At 44.1% G+C, this 27,772-nt stretch overlaps 1 protein-coding gene and 4 non-coding genes across 5 annotated transcripts; all 5 read right to left on the bottom strand.

Annotated features, from left to right (window-relative positions):
• Positions 1-18,045: 18,045 nt before the first annotated feature.
• Positions 18,046-18,130, bottom strand: LOC144263352 (small nucleolar RNA SNORD100). The gene has a single exon (XR_013345815.1). It is a non-coding gene; the product is annotated as a small nucleolar RNA SNORD100 (small nucleolar RNA).
• Positions 18,131-18,334: 204 nt separating this feature from the next.
• Positions 18,335-24,184, bottom strand: RPS12 (ribosomal protein S12). The gene is made up of 6 exons (XM_077813061.1): positions 24,075-24,184; positions 23,903-23,948; positions 23,382-23,498; positions 21,041-21,143; positions 20,419-20,520; positions 18,335-18,424 (listed from the first exon to the last, which is right to left on the bottom strand). Exons 2-6 carry the CDS (start codon positions 23,914-23,916, stop codon positions 18,362-18,364), a joined length of 399 nt encoding a protein of 132 aa, XP_077669187.1. The 5' UTR covers positions 23,917-23,948; positions 24,075-24,184; the 3' UTR covers positions 18,335-18,361.
• LOC144263350 (small nucleolar RNA SNORA33) lies at positions 19,904-20,037 on the bottom strand. Its single transcript, XR_013345813.1, has one exon. It is a non-coding gene; the product is annotated as a small nucleolar RNA SNORA33 (small nucleolar RNA).
• On the bottom strand, positions 20,586-20,674 carry LOC144263351 (small nucleolar RNA SNORD100). Its single transcript, XR_013345814.1, has one exon. It is a non-coding gene; the product is annotated as a small nucleolar RNA SNORD100 (small nucleolar RNA).
• LOC144263338 (small nucleolar RNA SNORD101) lies at positions 22,517-22,591 on the bottom strand. Its single transcript, XR_013345802.1, has one exon. It is a non-coding gene; the product is annotated as a small nucleolar RNA SNORD101 (small nucleolar RNA).
• Positions 24,185-27,772: the final 3,588 nt, after the last annotated feature.

Genomic DNA, 27,772 nt, shown 5'->3' with positions numbered 1-27,772 from the left:
ATAGCTCCACTTTGCACATACTAATCTAGAATGTCAGCAATGTGAAGTACCATAGGGCCTTTAAAGGTTTTTTTAATAACAAGCGAAGTGGGTACAAACTAAGTTTTTATATCAATTTGGACATTTAATACAGTGCTTAGGTTAAGAAAAAAAGACAAGTACTCCACTTATATGAAAATGTATCCCTATGTTATATAATATTGTACTGTTTGCATGTATCTCAGTACAAATATTTTTAAAGTTACTTAGATTTTAACAGTATAAAAATTTTGGATGAATTTTTTTAGGCTCCCATTGGTCATAATGACTTTAAAATTATTTTTATTGGCTCATGTAATGTAATGTGGCCCAGACACTTCTTGGAATTGGGGAAAAAATACAGTTAATATCTGAAAGCTAACTAGTATTTGCATAATAGCTTTTTCGTGATACCTTGCATTTTGCTTATACATATTATTATTTGATCATTTGCTATTGCTCTGCAATATGAAACATAGTTTTAGGGCATGGCTCTGCAAAACCATGCTCACATGAGTAATCTCAGTGTACTAGGAAAAGGTTTAATGGTACTGCGTCCTTGAAAAGTACACTGATGTTTTCATCAAACACATGTTAAAAAGTTTTCAACATAAACTTTTCACTTGACGATCCATGGCAATATAGCAATAGTTGCTCTTCAAGTCAATGAAAAAGCCCATCATTTCTTTAATAAACCAAAGTAACAGTTACAAACTATTGGAGAGAAGCCTTTGGTAATTTATCCAGTTTTCAGAATAAAATAAATCAAACCACAATACTGTGCCTGGTTAAAAATCCGATCTGTTTTAATTCCCTCAAGCAAAGAAAAGCTTAAAACTCTGGACTGACAGAACAAGAATGCCTCTATAGCCCAGTGGTTAAAACCCTCCTCTAGGAGTGCCAATCGCTGTTCCACATCAGGCACAGTGGGGATTTGAACCTCAATCTCTCACATCCTAGGTGGGTGTGCTAAACCCTGGGCTATTGAGGATGGGAGGAAGCATCATCTCCCCCTTGTTTTTTGTGAGACAGGAATGACCTGGCTTAGGCACCTAACACTAATCATGAGTCAGTCATAAATCCCAAGCGGAGGAATATAGCCCCTGTTAGGTGCCTATGTCATTTGTTGTTTCCTATTGCCTATCTTAGGTGGCTCCCGCTCAGTGGGATGGAGCTCGTTCTTAGGTGCCTAACTCTCCTCATGCATTTACAGAGAGCTTGGATGCCTAACGCAGAGCTGTAGATTCCATGAGGCATCAGGGGACTGGAGACCTAAATGCTAGGGGTTACCAAGACAGACAAAGTTGGGGAGGTAATATATTTTATTGGACCAACTTCTGCTGGTGCGAGAGACAAGCTTTTGATCTACACAGAGCTCTACTTCAGATCACAATTACAATACCGTAATTACAATTCTAAGTCCCTTTTGTGTATCTAGACTTTTGAATCCTAACTGCTATTGGATGCTGGTGACACATTAAAATACACAGGCAAAACTGATGTGTTCATGTGTGGTCAGAAATGTTTTACAGCAGTGGATGAAAAAATTACCATATTTTAATAAAAGAAAAGGAGTACTTGTGGCAAACTAACTAACTAACAAATTTATTTGACCATAAGCTTTCGTGAGCTACAGCTCACTTCATCGGATGCTACTCTGAAACCTGTCATATTTTAATAAAAACTCTAAGTTCTTTGGTGCAGGGATCATCTTTCTGTTCAGTGTAACTGCAGTATCTAGTACAATAGGGCTCTGGTCTATGACTGGGGCACCTAAGTGCTACTACACAAATAAATAATAAAACTGGGTAAACAGTCCTTATGTTGAGGAGCCCTTATAAGTGAACTCAAGTTCTTATGCTTAACAACAGCAGGAATTAATGACAGCTTGTCAGCCTTAACTATAAATATATTTTAGTTTCATGACATTAGTGCACACCAGACAATATCATACTTATTGTGTTTAACAATCCTGGAATACATATTTTTTTCTCTTGGCAACCATGCAGAATAAATAATACTCTCTAAAGGAATGGTTGGAACCTGCAGATGTGCTTATACAGGAGACCGATTTCTTGCTGACAGGACCTGATCCCCTGCCATTTGTGCTACTGCAAAATATATCAGCATATTATAGTGGGAAATCCTGATGTGAATGAGAACTGGTCTTGTAACAATTTACTTTCCAAAGAGCAGCCAGGAATATAAGTCTCACCAAGCATTATCAGAATTCATACCCACCTCCTTCTTAATCAGGATCAACATGGAATGAAAGATCAACTCCATCACCCAGTCTCTAAGTGATTAAAAATGAAAGGAAGTAGAACTATTAAGTGAAAGCTTGGGTTACAGATATAACCAAACATGGAATATCTGAAGTGCAGGAAAATTCTGCTATTGCCAATGTAGTGAGGTGGAGTGGCCTCCCTCTGAACTGGAATGTGAGGGACCACTAAATTCCCCTGGCTGGGTGGAGACAAATCCGCCCTGCCTCGCCCCCCCGCCCCAAAAAAAAAAAAAATATCAGGGCAGGACAGGAAGTAGGAAAGGAGATGAGTGCCCTGGAACTCAGTTGCTGCTGAGCCATGAGACACAGCAGACATCTCTTCTAGGGAGCAGACACCTCTGCAGGAGCCCAGCCCAGCCCTGGAGCAGACTGACACCTTGCCATCAGGGGAGACAGATGAGGACCCCAAGGACCTGCCAGTGGCCGAGTACCCCAAGGAGATGGAGGATCACTGGACCCTACACCCAGATTCTGGTAGGAAGCAACCCAGGGGAACCAGACTCCAGTCCAGTTCTGCTGCCTGAAGATGAGTCAGTGTGTTTTGGGAGGATCCCCGCTGACCCAGTGGCAGACCCATCCACCACTATTAGGGTCCTAGGCTTGGACATGGTGGAGTAGGGTGGGCCCGGGTCCCCCTAACTCCCTGTTGCCAACCCCACCCCTGGGATGGTGACATATGCACCCATAGGCCGGAAGGCCCATGTGTTGCTTGAGGGACTGGGTCCCAGAGTGTCAGAAAAAGCCTTTCAAGGCCCTTAAGAAACCTGATGGTCATTTCATGAGAGACTGTCCTGGACACGGGAATGGAAGGCCGAAATGGTTGCCAGGTGCACATTGATTGTGGAGAAGGCCAGGCCTTGATGTTTCAAGTGAAGCAGATAGTCCACAATGGACTGCAGAAAAGACTGGGTCAGGAGGATCCTCCGCTCTGATGTCCAGCAGGAGAAGTGCTTCCACTTTGCCAGGTAAGTTGCTCTAGTGGAGGGTTTTCTCCTTTCTAACAGAATGCACTTGAGTTGATCAGAGCAGGCCTGCTCTTCCGGGTTCAGCCACTCAGCATCCATGCTGTGAGATGGAGAGAGGCAAGGTTTTGGTGCAGCAACCTCCCGTGATCCTGAGATAACAGGTCTGGGATGTTGGAAAGCATCCATGGAGGCGCTGTTGCCAAGTCTATGAGCATGTCGAACCAGTGCTGGCAAGCCCAGGCTGGGGCAATCATGAGGACTTTGGCCCTGTCCCTCTTGACTTTCAGGAGGGTCCTGCTGATAAGCAGAATTGGCGGAAAGGAGTACATCAGGTTGCCTGCCCAAGACAGGAGAACAGCGTTGGAGAGTGACCTGCTGTTGAGCCCTTGAAGGGAGCAGAACCAATGGCACTTCCTGTTCCGCAGCTAGAATGTCAAATTGAGGGAGAGAGGGTTCCACCAACTCCTCTGCTTCGAATTGCAGGTATGTCACCACCCACTTTAGCAGTTCCTTGTGTGCCTTGGCGTCATCCTGTGGCACTGTCTGGAACGGTCCCGCCACTGCCTCATCCGGTAAGGATGATGAGGAGGTGAGGGTGGGGGCAGTGATGTGAGTCTGGCGATTTGCATTTCAGTGCCGGGGACCGGTCCCATGGTCCTGGGGATCAGCATTCTGGTCCTAACAAATTTCATTGCCCCAAGGAGTAATGCCCATGCTCCGGCGACTGATGGCATGATTCGGGGGATCGGTGGCATGATATGGCTCTGCGCCAACCATTGGGTGAGCAATGCCACACCTTCGGGGACCAGTGCCGAGAGTCCAGTGAATGATGCTGGGAACTCCAGTCAGTATGGGAAGGTCAGAAGGGTGTCCCTGGGGATCACTGCTTCGACATTGACTGCTGCGGTGCCGGGGAGCGATGCCGCATAGATGGAGACCGTTGCATAGCTCCAGTGCCAGCTTCCCTCTAGAGACGACTACATCTTGACGTGGCGTCAGTTGTACCAGCAAAGATATGATGTCTTTTGCAGTCTGGAAGGCTTCCAGCATGGATGGAACCTCCAGCTGCCGGGGACCTCTGCCACTACCCGGAGCAGCTGGCGGGTCCCTAGGAGGGCTGGGTAGCCTAGCTGGCTATGCAGGTGCCTGGCTGGGCTTTGGAGACATGCTGCCTCACATGGGCCTATGCTGCTCTCTGGACTTTCTCTTTTCAGTATGGGATGTCAGGGAAGCCCTCTCCCGGTGTGCTTCCTCTGCTTCTTAGTAGGTACCGGGGACTGGGACTGGCATCAGGAGGCTGGTGCCATGCTTCACACTGATGCTGCTGTGCTCAGAGCAGAGTCTGATCTCAGCGGCTTGGAGATCAGCACAAGGGCCAACTCCATGAGGAGCACTCTTAGTCTTATGTCCTGCTCCTTTTTAGTTCTAGGCTTGAAGCTCTTGCAGATGCGACACTTATTGCTTACATAGGTTTCCCCCAAAGACTTCAAGCAGCTTTGATGAGGGTCGCTGATCGGCATAGGCTTTTTGCAGCAATCACAAGGCTTGAAGTCCGGGGATCGGGCATGCCTGGTTCCTAGGCTAAGTTCCTTAGGGGACTATCTAACTTATCTACAGTACTAGTAGCTAACTATTAAGAGAACAAAAGAACTACTTGTCTAAGAACTATTTACAGAATGAATGATAAGAAGAACCACTGGGTAAGAGCACTTGCTGAAGCAAGGAGATGTTCCAGCACCATCCCTAGTGGTGAGAAGGAACTGAGGGAGAGGGGAGCTGGCGGCACCCCTTCTACCAGTGCATATGCGCCCCACTCCAGAGGGCACCAGAGCCAGTCCCCTACAGATACCACTGAGGGAAAAACTTCTGGCATCGGTCCATGTGATGAGCACACACACATAACATGGAATGGACATGATCAAGCACTCGAACAAGAATAATTAGTGCGGATCAGAACATTTTTAACTAACTTTTTTTTTAATGCTGTCTGGTAGAAACTGAAACATTTCACAGAGATGTTTTTGATGGGAAGATTTCTGAGGTCCAGGGTGAAGACTGCACACTTCAAGAAAGATGTGAATTGAAAACCTGGGTTTTTCGATCTGAAAATGGACATTTAAACTGAATTCCTTTTCACAAAAAACATTTTAAGTCCCATTTTCAAAAGCGCTTAAGGGCCAGATTTGGGGCAGATATGTACCAAGGGGGATTTTCAAAAGTGCTAATGCGAGTTAGGTGCCAAAGCATTTTAAAGATCCCACTAAGGTGCCTCTCTGTATCATTAAGCACTTAATATCTTTTAAAATCTGGCCCTAAGTAACCAGTCCACTTGATACTGTCCAGTTTCTGTCCAGTTGTCTACTTCGCAACACACACAATTACAACTGGCATTCTTATGGGAATATCTGTGATTACAGGGGACAAGATATAGTTCCGTCTCTTTCCCTTAAAAATGTTCTCTTCAGAGTCACAAAAATCTGAAGCTGCATTGGTGCAAGATCCATTTTATGCTACTGCCAAAACATATCAGCCACACCGTCAGAGGCTCATTCACCTGCACGTCTACTAATATGCCATCATGTGCCAGCAATGCCCCTCTGCCATGTACATTTGCCAAACCGGACAGTCCCTACGTAAAAGAATAAATGGACACAAATTGGACATCAGGAATGGTAACATACAAAAGCCAGCAGGAGAACACTTCAATCTTCCTGGATATTCTATAACGGATTTAAAAGTAGCTATACTTGAACAAAAAAACTTCAGAAACAGACTTCAAAGAGAAACAGCAGAACTAAAATTCATTTGCAAATTTAACACCATTCATTTGAGCCTGAATAGGGACTGGGGGTGGCTGGCTCATTACAAAAGCGGCTTTGCCTCTCCTGGAATTGACACCTCCTCATCTATTATTGGGGGTGGACTACATCCACCCTGACTGAATCGGCCCTGTCAGCACTGGTTTTCCACTTGTGGGGTAACTCCCTTCTCTTCATGTGTCAGTGTAATAATCCCTGCATCTGTAATTTTCACTCCATGCATCTGATGAAGTGGGTTCTAGCCCACGAAAGTTTATGCCCAAATAAATCTGTTAGTTTTTAAGGTGCCACCAGACTCCTTGTTGTTATTATAACTTCATTGAAGTCATAACAGCAATGCAAGTTTTTCTAATGTTAAACAGGATCTGAGAAAATCCTGAGATAGGATCTATATTCTACATATCCTCAATTTCATACCATTTCAAGTTTAAAAATTGCCAGCTATTCAACATTTGAAATTCTAGAGAACAGGAACTTAAAGGCATAGTAAATGTTTTACTATGCATTTTAATTTGTGAACTGATAACATTTCATATGAAAGTAATGACCTCCAACCAGTGGAGGTACATTCAAATAATTACAGGCCTCAAACCACTCATTAGCCAGCCAGATTGCTTCCTGCCTTCAAGTATGACTACTTTAACATATCATAAACTGACTCAGCAAATTAAAAATATACCTGGGGAAAAGGTTGTAAGTTAAAACAAAAGAAATCCATTAATTCTACTATATTTATGACCTTCCTATGGAGTTGTTTGAGCTCTCCAGATTTTCATTTAAAAAAATAAGTTTCTACTTCTGAAAGCAGATAGTCCTTTAGGATCAAGACATGTTATCTCACTGAGTCTGCAGCCAGAGAGCTGTGAACATCCATCTGTTCTAATAGAGAGAACTGTGACCTCTTAAATACAAATAATGTAAATCATTTCACTTCAGACCATTACACGAGAAACACAAGTGTGGCTAGACATACAAGCCTTCTGTACAATAAGGATTTTAAGGAAGTCTCCCATTGTTACTTGCTGGGTTAGGGGTCAGCACAACAACCAGTCTACCACTGCTACTAATGCTCCCACCTTTGCTAGTACTTTTGTGATAGCAACTGTGAGAGATTTCCCTAAAATCCCTGGTGTATACACAGCAGTTGAAATTCTAGATTCATTGAAATCAGTGACAAAATTCCCATTGGCTTCAATGGGCTAGGATTTTACCCAACTAGTTTTACTGTTGTATTTCAGTGAAACAGATACTCCAAAGAATAAAGCTGTAAACTTTTTTTTTTTTATAATTAATAGGTCTACTATTCTCCTCACACTGAAGATAACTGGCAAACATTTTTGCAGTATAATGAGTTAAAATGTGTTGAATGAAGTAGAATTTTCTATTAAAAGTTCAGTCAGGATGTTGGTCTCTCATTTCCTGGATTATTAGTGGTTTAGAAATGTAAAAGCAATATTCTTCCCTTTAGGACCCAGTTACTCTACAATTACAACTGCACCACAGAACTTGGTTACAAAATTCCAATTTGCAATGCAGACTGAACTTTAGGAGTGTCCCTTAACAATATTACAGCCCTAGGCAACAATAAAGAGCAGTGTTTATGCTCCCAATATACTATTAAAAGAGGAATAAAAGAGAATAAAAACAAATGCTTTTAATTTGCCCCCAAAGATTTCAGTTGCCCCATGTCAAAACTCAAAGCTGTAGTACAGCAATTCTAAGTCCAAGAAGAACAAGACACTTCACTTTTGTATTATGTCATTCTACAAACATTTTGCTTCTTTATTATATTTTAAAAATTAACCTATCCAAGGCTCTAAACATCTTTGGCATAAATTATAATAAAATTAGACAGGTTTCAGAGTAGCAGCTGTGTTAGTCTGTATCTGCGAAAAGAAGAGGAGTACTTGTGGCACCTTAGAGACTAACCAATTTATTTGAGCATAAGCTTTTCGTGAGCTACAGCTCACTTCATCAGATGAAGAGCCACGGGGAGGGGTGGGAGGAGGTGTGTGCTGCATATCCACCGAAAAACCACAGCCCCTCCTCTTAAATGTGAAACCCAACCCATTGCTTGCTCTGGAAAAGGAGAGTACTGCAGTTTGAAAACATTCCCACATAGATACTCATAGATACTAATGTCAGAAGGGACCATTATGATCATCTAGTCTGACCTCCTGCACAAGGCAGGTCACAGAATTTCACCCACCCACTCCTGCGAAAAACCTCTCACCCATGTCTGAGCTATTGAAGTCCTCAAATCGTGGTTTAAAGACATCAAGGAGCAGAGAATCCTCCAGCAAGTGACATGTGCCCCATGCTACAGAGGAAGGTGAAAAACCTCCAGGGCCTCTTCCAATCTGCCCTGGAGGAAAATTCCTTCCCGACCCCAAATATGGCGATCAGCTAAACCCTGAGCATATGGGCAAGATTCACCAGCCAGATACTACAGAAAATTCTTTCCTGGGTAACTCAGATCCCACCCCATCTAACATCCCATCACAGGCCATTAGGCCTTTATACCATTAATATTTAATTACCAAAATCATGTTATCCCATCATACCATCTCCTCCATAAACTTATCAAGTTTAACCTTAAAGCCAGATAGATCTTTTGACCCCACTGCTTCCCTTGGAAGGCTATTCCAAAACTTCACTCCTCTGAAGTTAGAAACCTCTGTCTAATTTCAAGTCTAAACTTCCTGTTGGCCAGTTTATATCCATTTTTTCTTGTGTCCACATTGGTACTAAGCTTAAATAATTCCTCTCCTCTCCAGTATTTATCCCTCTGATATATTTATAGAGAGCAATCGTATCTCCCCTCATATGAAGGTGTAAGAAGCCATCCCCGTGTACCAAAAGGCTTACCATGGCTGCCTGGAAACCGATTTCTGTTGCCCAGCCGTGTGTGTGTGATGTGTCACCAGACCAGCAGGTGCTCAATATAAAAGGCAAAGTGTGACCTTGTACCTAAAGCACATGTGCTGTCTGTTGTGAATTGCTTGATTCACTGTGAAAGAGTCTCCCTTTTGTTCTCAGAAATGTATCACCTTAAATTTTACTCTCCCTTTTTATCTCCTCCAGGTGCAAATGTTTCTATGCTCCCCCTATCATCCCCATCCCTGAGGCTATCGCAGATTAGAAGGCAAAAAACCCCCTGCACTCGTGATGACATGTTTATCGAGCTCATGCAGTCCTCCTGCACTAGTAGGGCACAGCTTAATGCATGGAGGCATTCAGTGGCAGAGGCCAGGAAAGAATTAAGTGAGTGCGAAGAGCTGAGGCAGGACATGATGCTTAGGCTAATGGGGGAGCAAACGGACATGATGAAGTGCTCTTGGGAGAGCAAACGGACATGATGAAGTGTCTGTTGGAGCTGCAGGAAAGCCAACAAGAGCACAGCCCCCCGCTGCATCCACTGTATAACTGCATGCCTTCTTCCCCAAGTTTCATATCTGCCTCACCCAGACGCCCAAGAATGCAGGGGAAGGGGGGCAGGGGGAGGCTCTGGTCACCAAGCCACTCCACTCTAGAGGATGGCCCAAGCAACAGAAGGCTGTCATTCAAACAGTTTGATTGTTAGTGTGGCTACAATAAGCAATGTGGCCTTGTCCCTTCCTCCTCCCACACCCCACCTGGGCTACCTTGTCCGTTATCTCTCTCTTTTTTTTTTTAATTAAGAAAGAAAGAATGCATGGTTTCAAAACAATAGTTACTTTATTTCGAAGTGGGGAGGGTGGTTGGCTTACAGGGAATTAAAATCAACAAAGGGGGCAGGTTTGCATCAAGGAGAAACACACACAACTGTCACACCGAAGCCTCGCCAGTCATGAAACTGGTTTTCAAAGCCTCTCTGATGCGCAGCATGCCTTGCTGTGCTCTTCTAATCGCCTTGGTGTCTGGCTGCTCAAAATCGGATGCCAGGCAATTTGCCTCAACCTCCCACCCCACCATAAACGTCTCCCCCTTACTCTCACAGATATAGTGGAGCACACAGCAAGTAGCAATAACAATGGGAATGTTGGTTGCACTGTGGTCTAACCTAGTCAGCAAACAGCGCCAGCAAGCTTTTAAACATCCAGAGGCACATTCTACCACCATTCTGCACTTGCTCAGCCTATAGTTGAACTGCTCCTTACTACTGTCCAGGCTTCATGAGCCATGGGAGCAAGGGGTAGGCTGGGGTAGGTGCGACTGCGCGGTGCTGCCGGCTGGGCGAGGAGCCTGAGGCAGAAGCCTCCAGCTTGAATGATATTCCAGGCAGGACTGAATCTCCATGAGACGAAAAAGAAGAGAATGACCTGGAGACTCTGGCTCCCATTAGGTGCTCTAAGAGCAGGATAATCATGTCTGTCCAGGCACCCTTGATCGACCTCACCGAAGTCTGCTAGGAGCACCCAGGAAACGTACAATGGCTATCAGTCCTATTTCACCGTCTACCGCGAAGGCAAGGAGCTGCTGCTCTGTAGCAATGCAGTACCGTGTTTGCCAGCAGCACCCAGGAAACGTACTGTGACGGTGAGCTGAGCGGGCTCCATGCTTGCCGTGATATGGCGTCTGCATGGCTAACCCAGGAAAAAAGACGTGAAATGATTGTCCACCATTGCTTTCATGGAGGGAGGAAGGGAGGTGGGGGCCTGACGACATATACCCAAAACTACCCGCGACAATGTTTTTGACTCATCAGACATTGGGAGCTTAACCCAGAATTCCAATGGCTGGCGAAGACTGCGGGATAGCTACCCACAGTGCACCGCTCTGTAAGTCAATGTTAGCCATGGTAGTGAGGATGTAATGTAGTCATACCCTTATTCTAAATTAGTTTGACTCACTTCCAAAGTGGATTAAGTCAATTCAGAATATAACACTTTTATTCCAGAAGAGGAGCATCTATACCCAGAATTAATCAATCAGGAATAGCTATTCTGGAAAAACTCCCCATGCAAAAGAGCCTGCACATAGGCTATGTATACACTACAGCAGAGGTTCTCAAACTGTGGTGCCCTCTAAGTTGTGTGCCTGGCCTGCTGCATACAAGGCAATGAAGGGCCACCCACTTAATTAAGGGAGCTGTGCAGGCGTGGTTCCACTAATTAGGTACCTGGACCCTGGAGAAGATGCACATGTAAGGTGAGGTGGTGGCCTTGGGGAGAATAGGGGGTAGGTGGGAGGGGACAGTGTGGTGAGAAGAGGGAGTGGGGGGAATTTGGGATGTGCAGGGCTGCGGCAGCAAGAGAAAGAGGTGACTTTTCCCAGCTCTAGGGCTGCAGCTGCCCGGGAGAGATGGCCCTCCTTTCCAGCCTCAGCTCTGTGGCAGGGGAGACCCCCTCCTTCCCAGCCCCAGCTCGGGGGCTGCCATGGTGGGAGAGGGAGGGCACAGCCATTGCATTAGAAAGGCAAGACTACTGATATTAAAATATGAGTTGTGTGCTTTTATTTGTGGAACAAAAAAACCTTTATTATTAAGGTTGTTTTTTTTTTTTTATAAAGCGCTTTACAATAGTTAGCTAACGGTACAAACAACATTTGGAAAGATCATCAAGTGGTCTGCCAAGACCCTCAGCAATTTTCAAGTGGTCTGTGAAACAAAAAGTTTGAGAACTACTGAACTACAGAGCTTATGCCAGCATAGCCCTTTAGTGAAGACACAGAGTACATTGACTGAAGGAGTTTTTTCTGCCAGTGTAGCAACACCATCTCCCCGCATAACTTTATTTATGCCTACAGAAAACACTGTTCTGACAGCATAGCTGTGTCTACACTGGGGGTTTTGTCAGCCTAGCTATGTTGGTCATGGGTGTGGAGAGGTTTTCACATCCCTGCCAATATAAATTTTAGGTGTAGACCACAGTCACAGAGATGGGAAAAGTGGAGAAGATGCTGGAATCAGGAGAACAATCAGTACAGGTGTACACAGATGATAACCCCCTCTCCCTTCCACACAACTAGATAGCTAAATTTGGCATAAATCAAAAAAGATGAGTAATGGGAGTTTACAGAAAGGAAAAAATGGGATTTACTGCTGTGAATTGTTATCTATACGAAAACATTAGATAGAAATTTAAGAGAACTAGCGAACAGAGCTTTAAGAGAACACATGAAAGAACATATTGAGCTATTTAGTTAGTTGGTAGAATGGCCTTCCTGCTGAAGTTGTGAGAGTATAAATATTTGCAAATAAAAATTAGCCAAAATGTATGTAAATTAAGTAAATTTATGTATGTAAATGTATGTAAATGTAAAGGTATGTAAATCTAAGTAAATTAAAGGGGTATCAGTGCTGTTCTGGGCTGCCTTTTTTGGAGATGGTCCCCCCACAAGAAATTCTTTATGACTATGTTGTTCATCATCTTTTCCACAACCTGGCTTCTTTTTGGGGGAGAATATCAGTTTTTGTCCATATTTAACCGCACACAAAATTTAAAATTCATGTAAGGTCTTCGGAGCAGGGACCATTTTTTGTTGTGTTTGTATGGCAACTAGAAGAATAGGAGCCCTGGTCATGAACCGGGAACTCAGGCAATATGGTAATACAAATAATGAATATATACATGAAAAATATGGGGAGAAAACTCAGCTATTGCTCACAGACTTCAAATGTGGATAAGTGCCAAGTACGGTCCTCAGATGGCTATTACTATGAGTCCTACTCTCCCCCCCCCCCCCCCCGTGTGCACAATAAGTGAAATTGTCTATTTTTAGGTTGCCTAACCCTTCTCATGAGAGCGTTTTCACATCTTTGTAAGGTTCCCGAATTGTAACTGCTGGGACTGAAATTTTCCATGCTGGGTGTCAGCCTCAGGCTATTTTTTTGTGTCGATGGGTTTCAGCTCATGGTTCAACCATTGCTGAGAAAGAGTCTAGAGGAAATTACATTGCTTAGCCCATCTTAAAAAATGGTGCCTATTTTGTTGAGATGCTCTAGCACCAGCATGTTTTGGAGCAGGGACTTCAAATGTGACCTGGGGATGAGGTGGGAAGGGAGAGGGAGTCACCCTGGTTTCTGGGATGTGTCTTTTGCAGTTCCCCAAAATACCCAAATCTGGCCAAATTATGAGAGTCTGAAGCAACTTTGCACACGCTCAGTAGAGACTTCTTAGAATTTGGCAACTAAATTCTCTGAAGATTCTATTCTGCACTGAGCATACTCCATCCCATGACAGCTGCCACATACTGCCTAGATTGCACATGCACTATTCCCAGAGAATGACTGAACATGCTCCAACCTGGAGCTGCAGGGACTGAGCAGAACTTTCCCTGCAACTGTTGCTCCCAGCTGTTATGAGCTACTCTGGTAGAAACTGAGCAAGGAGTATGTTTCTCCTGAGAACAAGACAGATCATGACAGCAGGCAAACTGGGAGGAAAACTGAGGTAAAGAGCCTCGTAGGAAAAACTGGGATGAGAAGCCAGGGAGAGAAGCCAAGAAATAGGCCTGTTCTACAGACAGGCTGGAGAAGAAGCAGGTCAGGCTTTCTTTGAAGCACAGAAATAGACATAAGCATCTGTGACCACAACAGCACTGTTCTTCAGAACCTCAGGTTTGACCTACATTTGTTAGGTTGACATAGCCATGATAATCAGGGTTTGAAAAAACCCGTTACCCTGACCAACGTAACTATGCTGCCCTAATACACAGTGTAGATGCAGCTATGTCAGCAAGAGAATATTTCTGTCTACGCAACTTTGTTCAGGGTGGTGTTCCTCCACCAGTGGAAAAACCCCTTCCATCACTGTAGGCTGCTATGTCCCTATTGTTTCTGTAGTGTAGACATAGCCTAAGATTTCTGAGTCTCAACATTCCTGTTATCTGCAAATAGCTGTGAAATCCGTTGGCAAAGTGCAGCTCATCTCCCTCTAATGCAGGTCCATGCAAAGGATGACAGCAAAGTGTCAGGTAGTCCATTAGCATGGGTGGCTGATGTTTGTGCTGAACATCTAAAGGTTCCAATACTGATTACCCACCTCACTATTGCTAGGTTTCTATAGGATGGTATTTGTTCTTCACATTGTTTTTTTAAAAAGCTGTGAAATCACAGAAATGTTAGAAGAAAATTAAAGCATTCAAAAGTTAGGAAATACATCCATTGGGAATATGCATCATGATCATCTTTTTCTACAGAACCACGGCTCATCAGGTGCACAGAATGGTGCTCTGAGAATGAATCAGAATGGTTCATTTGTCCAGTGAACAAAGAATAGAATCATGGGGAGGGGAAGGATGGTCTCTGGGTTAACAGCTAAATGTCTGCACTGCAGAACTGGCTTCTATTCCTACCTCTGCCACAGAGTTCCCATGTGATGTTGGGAAAAATCAATTAAGCCAAACATTTTATGGGTTATCACTAGTTATGAGATCATCACGTGGATGCTTGGCTTGATACGCTGGGCTGATTTGCAAAAGTGCTGAAAACATATCGCTGCTATTGAAATTAATGGGGTGTGCTTTGAACACATAAAAGCTAAGTACTTTGGAAAGAGGTCAGCAGCATCTCAAATCGTGCACCCAAAATTATTGGTCACTTTTGATCTTAACTTTCTGGCCTAGAATCACAGATTTAGGTATTGCAACTCTCAGCATTGCACCACCTTTTAGGCACTTTTCCACTTAGTGCAATCCACAGCCCAAGTTAAGTGCCTAGACATTCTATACCAGTGGTTCTCAACTTGCAGCCCAATCGGCATGCAGCTGCGGCCCATGTGACATCCTCAGGGCCATGCAGGTAGCGTTGGATGTAGCCCACATAACATGTTGTGGGCCACATGTGTGACCCACAATGGTAAATAGGTTGAGAATCACTGCTCTGTACATTGCAAAGGCATCTAAGAATAGGATCCCCAAAAGCCAATGATGAGCATGGAGTCATCTAAACCAGTCAATCAGAAATCCTGAGAAAGGTTGGGCACAAGCTCTACCCCTCTGTAGAAGCCTGCGCAATCTGTGGGCCAGAGGAAGGCACCTATCTCTGGTTGGCGTTCTTAGCAGTGAACCCTCTCCTGGAGTTAGGAGCCTGTAGTGTCAGGATACTCATCTGATATGTGGGGGAGCTGGGTCCAGTTATGTACCGTTCCCTGCTGCAGAACAGGGATTTGAATGTGGATCTCCCTCCTCAGGTGAGATTTCTAATCACTGCACTATAATCATTCTCACCCTAGCCCAACCCATATTTAATAATTCATCATACACTGCTTCACAAGGAAAGAATGAGGCCCACCCCCCAACGCTAAAATACCCCATAGTTCAATAGCTATGTCACTCCTGGGAGGTGGGAAAACCAAGTTCAAAGCTCTGCTTCATATCACATAGAAGGGGGAAAACGAACTCAGGTCTCCCAGACCCTAAGCACTGAGCTAAAGGGAAGCCAGCCTCACACCCCGGCATCCATTTTGTGCAGGTTTAAACATGTTTTGAGGACACCTACTGGCTCAGGCTCTGCAAAGGGGACAACCTAGATTGAGGAGCCTACTTAGGCATGACATGTACACCTAGACCAGTGGTTCCCAACCTTCGGCCCAATCAGCACAAAGCTGCAGCCCATGTGACATCCTCAGGGCCATACAGGTAGTACAGTGTGGATGCAACCCACATAACAGAGAGCTGTACATGCAGCCCACAATGGTAAATAGGTTGGGAACTACTGACCTAGCCTGAGGCAACAGAGTGTATGCACATATGCAGAGGCTTAGATTTAACTATGGAATCCCTGGTGCCATGGGATTTTAGGAACCTTTTTCTGATTACGCAGGAGTAGAAAGGGGTTTCAGGATCCGAGTGGCACCTATGCTCTCTTATGGATCTATAAAATGGGAATACCAGGTCACCTCAGAGGGTACATCACCACTGCAAAAAACCCACAGCACCAAGTCTCACAGCCTGGGTCAGCTGAGTTTGGTTGCCGGGCTAAAAATTAGTGGAGTTCAGGCTTAGACTGGCACTTATGACTCTTAGTCCCTCCCTCCCACATGGGCTCCAGTCCAACTAACATTGCAATTTTGTAGCCCCAAAACCAGACAGCTGACCTGGGCCAGCAGCAGCCAGGATACTACAGGCCTTTTATCAGTGTAAACATACACACCAGGGTATGCGGGGGAGGAAGGGGAAGAGAAAGTGTTGCAAACAAACTACTGTTTGTGAAGCACTCCTAACTACAGCAAAGAATCCCATGGAAAAAACTATGAGGAAATACTCTGTAATCAGAGCAGGGTTTGAACAGTATTTAGTATGACAGGCATGGTGCAACACACAGTAATCATGTAACAAAATTAAAAGAGTTGCTCATTCAAAATGCAATATCCATTCTGTGCAATAAGGCCAAAATCCTGTGAAGAAAACTGCATATGCAAAGGCAGCAGAATTATGGTTGTGCAGGCAACCATTTTTCTGGCATTTCCCAACTTTGGAATGCTCAGCTTTGCAAGTGTGGTTGTGTATGTAATTCCATTTAGGTTGTTATACTAGCCCTTGCAGATGATGTCTGCAAACCTTGATGTATCTATTCCCATCAGCAATCAAAAGACAGCAGGCTTCATGGAATAGGAAAGAGTAAAACCAACCTGACACTTGACCAAGGCTCTTAAGTCCATATCTCCTACATAATCAGGTTTATAGCTTTATTTTCAGACCACAATGCTAGGCAGTGCACCACAAACACAACATATAAAATGTTGTGCACTTGCTAGGAGTATGCAAGTGATTTTGATTCAGAGTACTTAACCAACCTGGGCTAAAACTGAAAAAAACTATTGCAAAAAGTTGGACATAAATGGGGCTGAGAAAGTATGGACAAATATTAACCAGATCTATACTCTTAGGCTTTCATGTTTCTCGTTTGATAAAACACCCTATTTGGTATACAAAAATTTTCTATCAACTCTAAACAAAAGCCACAAACTAAGGCATTTCCCCATCAGGTTGTAGGAGGGCCTGCAGTAAATCAGTCACACTCTGGACAGTGGGTCTTCCTTCCCACTATGTTTATCAATATTTTCAAGTTAGGCTTTGAAGTACTCCACCACACAAAAATATTCAAACACAAAATAAAGGGGGAAACCTTTCACTCCCTCTCCCCCCCGAGGGGTATCATCCTGTTATGCGCCCAGGGTGTTAATCCTTCCCCTAAACAAGTACTCCGTTTTGGCTATTTCTGTTGTAGGGAGAAGCCTCTCTCCCTACTGCCACTAGCCCTGCAGCAGCTTGTCTTCTCTTCTCACCAGAGGGATTTTTAGAAGTCTCAGGCAGCCCTGAATTGGACTCAGGTGTCCCTAATGACCTGAGCCAACTCCTTCTCAGGTTGTAGGAAAAGGGACCTTTATCATTCTAAGGCCAACATCACTCTTGTAGCTGTCCAGCTTTTGTCACAAGTTTTAATCACAATATCTAGTTGCCAAGTTTGAAAATTGTAACTCCAATAGGAGACATTTTCACAATATTATACAAAGGAAATCCACCTCACCATTAATTAGCATGAAGGTATCAAATTGGTTCCTATAAATTCCCTCACAACTCAGTCAGTGCATTCCCCACACAAACAAAAATGCAATCTAATTAGAACAGTGGTAGTTTAACATTCACTTTTAACAGAATTAAGCCACAGCCAGTACACAAAGTAGGGAAGAAGTATGGTCAAGAGGTCAAAATAATCTGAGCATTTCACTTATAATGGGACCTTACAAGGATTACTTAGTCTGGTTCACAGACAGAAGTCAAAGCCAGAACTCCTTATCAGAACATATCTAAACATAAGAAAGCAAAATCCAGAAGCTCACAAAGGTTGGGGTGAAAGTTACTTATATTCAGCGCATTATAAAAACATATTTGAGCTGAAATCTCAAATTCAAACCTGAATTTCCTTTAGAACTGTGTAGTTAAGTTCTCAAAAGACAGAAAAACCATACTTAAAATGTATCCAGTGTTAATTAAAAAGTGCCAAAATAAGCTAGTTTTAAGGAATTTTTGCTGCATCTCAGAAGATTTGGGTAACAATTCAGGCATCTTTCCTCACTTGTTTCAGTAGAGGGAGCCAAATTTTCATCACAGATGCTGCAATACTGCAATAGAGGTTCTCAATCCCCCCAAAACAAAATTAGGTTCTCTCTACAATTGATAGCAAGAGTTTGCGTAATTACGTGGATATAGTTGAATGAATTATAAACTACCCTCAAAAGACCTAAGATGAAAGGAGGGGTTAGAAAGTGTACTTTTGAGAGATCATGATAGATGCCGCCCACCAAAAAAAGACAAATTAGTCAGGCTTGACAAAATTTATTTTTCATTCATTTCTTGCACTTGAAGTATTCTTCGATGACATCTTTGGCCTGAGATTCCTTGCCATAGTCCTATAATATAAAACAGTAAATTAATGGAATACACACATCTTTGGAAAATTAATACATCTTTGTTCAGAGTAAGCTAAATGCTAAACAAAAATATATTGTAATTTGGCTATGTTGGGGTAAACTTTAGTGGAAGACACTCAGATTCAGCAGTTAGAAATATGGGCACACAAACTTTATTCTTCAAGTACGATGTACAGGTATGTATATACTTCTTCATGTACACCCTCATGTCAGGAGTAACAACCAGAGACTCTTTGGGCATCGCTACACTTGCGGACGTAGAGTGCTTTGAGTTAAACCAGCCTTCGTAGAGAGCAGTAGGGAAAGCGCTGCAGTCTGTCTACACTGTCAGGTTCAAGCGCACTGGCGTGGCCACATTTGCAGCAGCATTGGGAGCGGTGCATTATGGACAGCTATCCCAGCATGCAAGTTACTGCAACATGGGGCGGAGTGCGACAGGGAGCATGTTGTGTGTATGTGCGGGGAGAGAGAGTAGGTTTTGGGGGGCTGAGAGCATGTCAGCACGCTGTCTTGTAAATTCAGACAGCAGCAGGCCTCCCTCCCCCCGCCTCTCTCTCACACAGCATTCCACAGTAATGGTTTGATTTGTCTTGGAGCAGATAAGCATGCTGGCTGTCAGAAACAGAGCTTTAAAAGGGCATATCCGCTTTCCTGCAGGGATTCCAAAACAATGACAAGAGTGGCCACTTGACTTAAGGGGATTATGGGACGTTTCTGGAGGCCGATCAGAGCACAGTAACACAACACCTTGTTCACACTGACACCAGAGCGTTTGCAGTCGAGGCGCATCAAACGTTATTCCACTCGCCGAGGTGGACTACCAAAAGCACTCTAACCGCGGAGTCAGAGTGCTCTATGTGCCTTGCCAGTGTGGACGGGTAGTGACCTAGGGCGCCAGGGATGCTTTAATGCGCTCTAACTCACAAGTGTAGCCAAGCCCTAAATATTCACTTTAGCCTCCTTAATATACTAATAAGTTGCACACACCTCATCTACTTCCCACTGTTTGAAGAAACTGAGCTGTGCAGAAGTTGGGATAAAAGGTATCCAGTGATAAACATGCATACTAACTGCTAGATTTTCCCTCTATATATACACACACACAGTATTTTTGAAAGTCTATTCTCATCCTTGACTCCCCTCAAAAACACCAATAATCCCCTGTACTTTGACCAAAAAATGTGTGTTCAAAAGCAGCGTGCTTCTACCATCTCTTTGTTGTGCTCCTTTAGCAACCTCAAGTGGACTGCACTTTCCCAAATACCCTACAACATATGAGTGCCTGAGACTTAAGGGAACCTAATAGTAAAATGTAGGCAAGCATACCTAATTGTTGTGATAACATGGAATCTGTGGCAAAGTCTTAGCGATCACAGGAAATCCATTTATTAAAATCCAGAACAATGACAGAAATATGAAAATATTCAGAGTAACCATTAGTGTTGTCCACTATGGAAAATATGTAGCCATTTTCAGGGACCTCAAGGACTAGCAAGTCCTTAAGGCTCGTACCATGGCTTTGTTATTGCCAGCACCATCCTAATGATTTCTGCAAAACATTTTCAAGTTAAGCAGACATAATTTACTGGCATTTGGTTATTTGTTAAAACAGAATCAGATCTTTTCCAATAAAGGGTAATATTAAATTTGTTTGAAGGCTGTTTCTACCAATCCTGTACTCAAATGTCTAGTTATGCTTTATAAAATAACCAGCAACAAAAGAAAACACATTAGATTGAGCTGAGATTGGTAAAATTTTTTGTTTCTAAAAATACCACTAAAGTTAATTATAAAATACGAATGTTAGTTCACATATGCCTATTTTTTTCAATACAGGAAACAATGTTTTTCTGGAACAGAAAACTGGCACTGAATTTTCAAAGTAGAAATATTTTTCTATTTAAAACTATATTCTAGGTTTATTACTTATTTTTTGGAAACCGAGGAAACATGGAAAAAACTTGTACTCTTACTTTGACAACCACACAACTGCAGCCCACCACTTTGCGGGGTTTTCCTTCTCTGTCGATTTTGCAGAGACCTACCCACTCACCCAGTTTCTTGTTGTCATCAACCTGTTAAAGACATTAGTACATTAGAACTGCACTTTCCTTGGTGCATTCAGAATAAGATCAAAGCCGCTGTACACTCAGAAACATTGGGTAACATTTGTGGTTGCTTTCCTCACAAATATCAGTAGAGGGAGCCAAACTATCATCATTGTACAGCTCTAACAGGATTCTGAAGAAAGTAAATGTGGCTTTGACTTGCAATTAAGAGCCTCAGACTAACAAAATTCATTTGTAGGCAGGAGTGGCAGCCACTGAGTTTTACAGTGCACAAAATGCATCACAGTCTACTTGGACTTCAACATTACTTACTGAAAAAGCTTAATTTTCTTCCTCTGCCTTATATTTTATACTTTTGTGGTTTTGTAGTGTTAATATGCTTAGTTCATAGCACTAAAATGTTAGTCCAACAGAAATGGGTCTTGGTTGAGTAGACTACTGTATCAGATCACTTATGGCACCACGTATATTTTTAAGTACAATACTGATACAGCTCTCAATTTGTAACTGAAGTTTCAATACTCACTTTTATCAAGTTGATCTGGTGTTCTGCACAAAGGGCTTCAACCAACTTTACATACATGGGTTCGTCGCAGTTTGAAGCAAGTACACAAAGGTGGGCTTGGCGTCTAAAACAAAGAACATTTATACACAAGTTACACAACAAGTTATTCCAAAGTCAATAGATTTTCATTAGTAATTAAGCCATGAACTAAAATACAATATTCAATGTCTATTTGCCTGCATTACACAACTTTTTGTAAAACCTATCTGATCCCACCAATATGTTCAGATTCAGTTTACAAGAGAATAAATAATTTTTAATCAAGCTTTAGAAGGATTTACTGCATCAATATCAGAGTTCTAGTTTAACTGACAGGAATCCACTTCAGTTTTGGAAACAATCTCAAAAACCATTGATTACATGGAACCGCTGCCCTTGATTTAATGCAGTGTAATGTAGTTAGAGCCCAGATTCTCCAAATGACTGCATATAGGCACACCTCCATATTACAGCAAGCAGTCAACTGCAAAAGTGAGGCCTTCACTGCATAGTTCAAATGACAGCAATCCATTAGCACAACTATGATTGTGAAGTAAAAATGTATGTCCACTAGTTATATTTGAAATTTAAATTATAAACTCTTCAAGGCAGGGATCTTGTCTGCCTGTTTGCAAAGCAGCTATCATGACAGGACCTCAAGTTTTATTAGGATCTCTGTACACTATTGCAATACATACTTTTTGGATAGTTTGAAGAGGAAGATGGGAGTGATGGAGACCTGAAAGAAGGCAGTTACAGGAGTCCAGGCAAGAAAAAACCCAGCAGCACAAGCCATGAATTTTATATCTTTACTTTATGCATTTTGACCATTAAAATGACTGGAGTTGTTGGAACTTTGTATGCAATTTTATTCCCCTGCTGGCGACTGGAATGGAGTTACTGTAGTTGTTCACAATCTCTCAAGTTAAAGTTCTATGAATAACATATATTGGATAAAGGTTCGGGAGGGCACCATTGAAAAAGAATGGCATCCACCTGAATCCTGGGCATGGGTTTGGCTCTGATCTCTCCTGATCCTCCTCATGCAAGAAATGGAAGTGAGATGTGAATATCACGAGGATCCGAGTCATTACACCCAGACCTGATTACAACCATGATGCTACTCCATCTATTTCATCCTGCACCACACATCTGATTATCTGAAGAGATGAATGTGGCTAAAAGCAGGCTCCTAGTACTGTACTTAACACACTTTGAAAGAATCTGCCTATTAAATATCAATACTAACCATGGTCCTGTGCTAATACCCCCTCGATTCCCCACCCAGCCTACAACAAATAAGGTTTTACATATAGGCAGCTCAAAAAGCAATGTCTCTTTTGGCAACAGAATTGTATTTCCTAAAGTATGTTTTAGGCAGTTGACTGTACATAGTCTGTCTTCTTTTCTCACTCCTGTTTTTATATTATCTTTCTGTCTATTCCCTTGAACTTACAGGTTTGTCAGACTACTTTTATCACTCATAAAAAGAGTGAAGGGGTATCCGACATTTTTGAGAGTCATCATTCAAACACTGTAGTTTTATTGGAGTTTTGAAAGCTATTATATACCTGAACCTAAAGAGATTATTCACACATGCATCTCTATCTTACTTTGCCACTGTGTACTCTGAGACCAACTCACATACCATATGTTAACAGACATAGTTTCAACTTCCTGTTCTGTTTTATAAGATTTTCTTTGCAATATATTATATAGAAGTTCATCAAATGAAACCAGAAAATAAATTAAAGGTTACCAAAAAGCTGAAGACAGGTTTTCCCAAATAGACCTATTCTCAAGGAGATCTTGAGAAGATTTTTATCCCCAGTTAAAGGCACACTATTAAGTTTAGTAGACTGATATTGTCTATAAAAAACTCAATCTTCCAATAATCCCTGGCCTAGAAGAAATGTATCAGCTCTCCAAAACAAGGGCCATACTAGTCTTAAACTACATTTAAAGTAGAAGCTCAAGCAAACTACACTCAGACTCAGATTTCCTAAACTAAAATCATGTTGTGTGTGCTAAAACTCCCACAACTGTTCATGAAAGCTATTTTTGTTTGTGTGCACTCAGTTACATGATGCAACTACATAACACAAGCACAGGAAACCCAGCATTTTGGGACTGTAACCTGTAATTTTGGGGTTTATCCATTTTACGTATAGCAGTAGACAGAAGGATCAGATTTCAAGCCAAAACCTTTTCAGGCTAATATATATATCTAAATACCTATACAAACCAGGTACTGCACCTACATTAACACAACTAAACAAACACATTTGTTCGTTACAATACGTAGCCCCAAGGTAAGACTTACTTGTCCAAGGCTTTGGCAGCTTCACGAATACCACGAGCCAAGCCATCGTGGATGAGTGCGGTCTTCAGCACTTCTTGCAGGGCGGTGTTAACATCCATTACACCTCCAGCAGCAATGCTACACAATTGAACACAGAGACAGAGCGCCTCGCTCACCTGCCAGCCTCCCGCCTTAGGAGCCCCGGAGCAACAGCACACCGGCCGGGGGGGGGGGGGTGCGCGCAGGGACACACAATCCTGCTGCAGCTCGGCCCGACTCCCTCCGCTGCGGGTGAAGCCCCCGACCCGGCGACCCCGCCACCTCCCCGCAGGCTCCCAACACGCGGCGGGGCCGCGCAGGCCTGGGCCGGGCCAGGAGCGCCCGGCGGAGCCACATGGGCGGCACGTGGCGCGCTGAGCCCGGCATCGCCCAGGCGGGGCCGCGTCTTTCCCCCTCCCCGAGCGGAGCTGCCAGGACCCAGCGCCCCCCGACTCGCCCCCCCAGCCCTGCCCGCCCGCCCGCCCGCCGGCCCCGGCTCTCACCCTTCCTCGGCCATGGTCGGTGGGGGTCGCTCCCGCCCGGGATTTGCTGAAACACAAGAGGCAGAGCGAGAAGGTTAGTGGCGGTGGCCGCAGCCCCGGCCCGGCCCGATGCCCCGGCGGGCGGGCGGGCGGGGGGAGGTTGAATTCGCGCCGCGGCCCAGCTCCCACTCACCCCGCAGCCTCTACGAGTCACCAGCGAAAGAGGGGGCGGGGCCCTCGGCGGCACCTACTTAAGGGCGCGAGGACCCCAACAGCGCCGCGCGCTCCCGGAAGAGGTGTCCTCAGAAGCGCCTGATCCCCGGCGATAGCCCTGGAGAGGGGGGCGGGGGGCGAACGCGCCCTGCTCGGGGCGTGCGTGTCACTGTCTGTCAGTCACTGACTCCCGTTCACAAGCAGTGCTGACAACAAAACCTTCCCCCCAGTCGCCTCTGCCTGTGTCCCCCCCCCCCGTGTCCCCCTCCCGAGCTGGGTGACGTGTTTCCGCCCAAACTTTTTTCCACCGCAACGTGCCGGGGCGGGCGGGAGCCTCTGGCGGAGCGGCGGGGCCCGGCTGCCTCGGGCCAAACCGCGCCGCTGGCGGGAACCGCCTGTGAAAAGGAGACCGGGGCCAGTCCGCGCGTTTCCCACAGACCCTGGTGGAGTCAGCGCCCCTCTGCTTTTGCCTTTGCTCCGGTTGCTCCCGTCTTGGGGTCACAGTTGCCAACTTCTGCGCGGTAAATAAGCACCCGACTTTCACACTGAGCCACGAGTCAGGCTAATCACAGTTCAAAACAAGCCGATCCCTAAGAGCCCCAACAGGCCCTGGGACCAGATCCCCCTGCCCCGCGGTGCTTGCCCGGGCGCTGATCCCCCCCCCCCCCCCCAAAGAGGCGCTACAAGCCCCAAACTAGCCAACAAGCAACTCTCAAGCCAATTAAGCCAAAAACCAGCCCAATTTCTGCATTTTTTCCCACAGGTTTGGCATGTCTGCTTGGGATCCTTTGTGGCCCCTGCGCTCAGAGTTCCCCTTTCCTTTCCCACAAAGCCCTGCTGTTTGTCAGTTCTCCCCTGGGCCCGCCAGCGGGGAAGAAGATCAGTGATTCCCACAGCTCAACTCCTCCCCACCTCCTTTCCCAGGGGGCTATGTCTACCCTACAGCTTATGTCAGCATAATTTATGGCTCTGATGGGTGCAAATAAGGCTGTGCTTACACTGCGCACCTTACAGTGGCACAGCCCTGCCGCTAAAGCCTTGCTGTTGTAAGGCAGGCAACATAGCCGCTCTTTGTCTCCAGGAGAGAGCTCTCCTGAGGACAAGATAAAACCACCCCCAAGGAGGGGCAGTAGCTTCATTGGCTGCAGAGCATCTCTCACTGATGAAGCACCGTCCGCACCGGCTCTTTTCGTCATTGAAACTTTTGTTGTCCAGAGAGTGTTTTTTCACACCCATGAGGGACAAAAATTTTAACGATGAAAGTGCAGTGTAGACATAGCCTAAATGACCCCCCTGAGCGACATAGTTACACCAGCATAACCGCTCATATGCACAGCATTATGTTGGCGGGAGAGCTTCTGAGGCATGTGGATTTTTCACACCCCTGAGAGACGTAGCTATACCAGTGTAAGTTTGTAGTGTACATCAGCCCTCAGCTCTGTTGCTCCAGGCCTTGAAAAATTTTACATCCAAAGCACCATAGTTAGGTTGACCTAACCCCCACTTTAGATGCAGCTAGGTTGATAGGAGCATTCATCTCTTGACTTAGCTACCGCCTCTCAAAGAAGTTGATTAATTACATCGATCGAAAACCCCTTCCTGTCACTGTAGAAAACATAGACGCTATTATGTCGCTATGTGGCACAGGTACACCTTGGCTCTGCCGCTGCCTAGACAAGTCCCTGAGTGTTTGTACAACTCTTAGAACAATGGGGCCCAGATCTTGGTTTGAACCTGCAGGCACTATTGTAATACAGGTATCAATAATAATTAAAAAGACATTGTCAGGCCAAAGTTTTTTTGTATAAGATAGCAAATAAATTGAGAGCCCAACAGCCTAAGACGAAATTCGACTATGAGATGGTTATTGGGATGCAGTTGTGGTTAGAGCAGGGGAGAGGGAGTTAGGCCATCTTGGTTCTGTTCCCAGTTGCTCCACCACAAACTCACTATGTGATCTGGTAAAAGTCACTTGTCATGTCTATGCTAGTAGTGCCTGCACTATGCCAGGTGTTTTTCACGCATATAGGAAGATACTTTCAGTCTTGAAGAATGCCTCAGTTTCACCAACTGTAAAATGAGAATAATACTTACAAATAAAGCAAGAACTACAGAACTATATTGAAACTTTGGGGTATATTTTCAATGGCACAAATGAGATCTGTTTTGTTTCAGTAACCAACTTTGACAATGACATATGGGTGTGAATTAATTCAGAAGTAAAACTAAGACCTTGGAGATTTAGCCACAGTTCTTAAATACACATTTGTATGTCAGAAACCAGATACATTTCAAAAACATGACAACTACCCTCGGACCTACTAGAAGAATTTCAGATATTCCCACATTAAAGGAATTGTTAACAAGACACATTTAAACCAGAAACATCCCACACCTTGTAAATGTTACGTTTCAGTATTCAGCATTTATATATATTCTTCTCCACTGTGTCTGAAAAGATTTCTGTAGCCTAAGAATGTGTTCAGAAAAGAGTCAAAGTAGAATACAAAGACTGGAAAATTCTGAGAATGAAAAAACACAGAAACAAATTAAAAAAACTGATTTTGTGTGTGTGGCGGGAGTGGGGGGAGAAGGAGAACAAAAGTTGGTAGCCACAGCTTTGTAACTAAAGAAACCAAAACCAGAACCCTCCGTCCTTTTTCTGCAATGTATCCCTCTATCACCTTGGTGGTACCCACAGCATTGATAGAATTTTGCCCCATTTCTTTCCATCCAGGTTATCATGGGAGGCAACCGCTAGTGGACCATGAGGCTTGTTACACCTCTGTACAGGGAACTATAGAATGACCTATGCAATATATATTCTATCCAGTAGGTGGAAGTATGCTCAGCTAAAAAGGGATGTATTAGATCAAACAAGGAAAATAATAGAAGAGCCAACGTATCATACATTTCTCCCCACCTTTGTCTAGCTACATTATAAACTCCTTGTTGCAGATTCTCTCTTCTTATGTGTATGTCCAGCACCTAGCACCCTGGAGCCCTGATCTTAGTTGGGGTCTCCAGGCACTAAACAACAATTGTAATAATAAATAATGTGGAGTTATATGTGTTAGTGCATGCTTGATGTGTACACATGAATACACATGTATCTGCATGTAGGTGTGGGAGTCAGTTTCTACAGATTTATTTTTATAGGTATCTGGACAGGTGTGCATTTCTGTGGTTGCGCTCTTGGGCTTCAGGAGTGGGCCTTTAATGGACCCATTGCAGCTGTGATAATGTGTGGTCCTAATTCCACACATAAAATTATAATTACTTTTGTGAACAAAAAACATGGAGCTGGTTATAAAAAATGGGAAGAGGGGAGGGAAAGAATCATGAAAATGTTTGTGAAATTTCATTTTTTTAAATTACCCTTTTTGACTAATTTGCTGCGAGCTCTAGTGTCCTGTAACAAATAAAACCTGGACTTAGCATAATACATCTGTCAAAACAATAAATATGCCTGTTTGGGCCTTTCCGTGAAAATAAGCTCATGAAAGAGGGTGTGGGAGAGCAAATGATGGAGGGAGGGGGGATGGAGTGAGCAGGGGGCGGGGCCTTGGAGAAGGGGCGGGGCAGTGGGAAGGGCAAGGGTGTTCAGTTTTCTGGAATTAGAAAGTTGACAACCCTCGTGACAGCACGTGTTTGTTTCTTGGCAGCAGGGAAAGATCA

The sequence above is a fragment of the Eretmochelys imbricata genome, chromosome 3 (assembly GCF_965152235.1).
Source record: "Eretmochelys imbricata isolate rEreImb1 chromosome 3, rEreImb1.hap1, whole genome shotgun sequence".
Classification (NCBI taxonomy): domain Eukaryota; kingdom Metazoa; phylum Chordata; order Testudines; family Cheloniidae; genus Eretmochelys; species Eretmochelys imbricata.
Note: the sequence above shows the minus strand (reverse complement) of the source record. Positions and strands in the feature narration are given on the sequence as shown.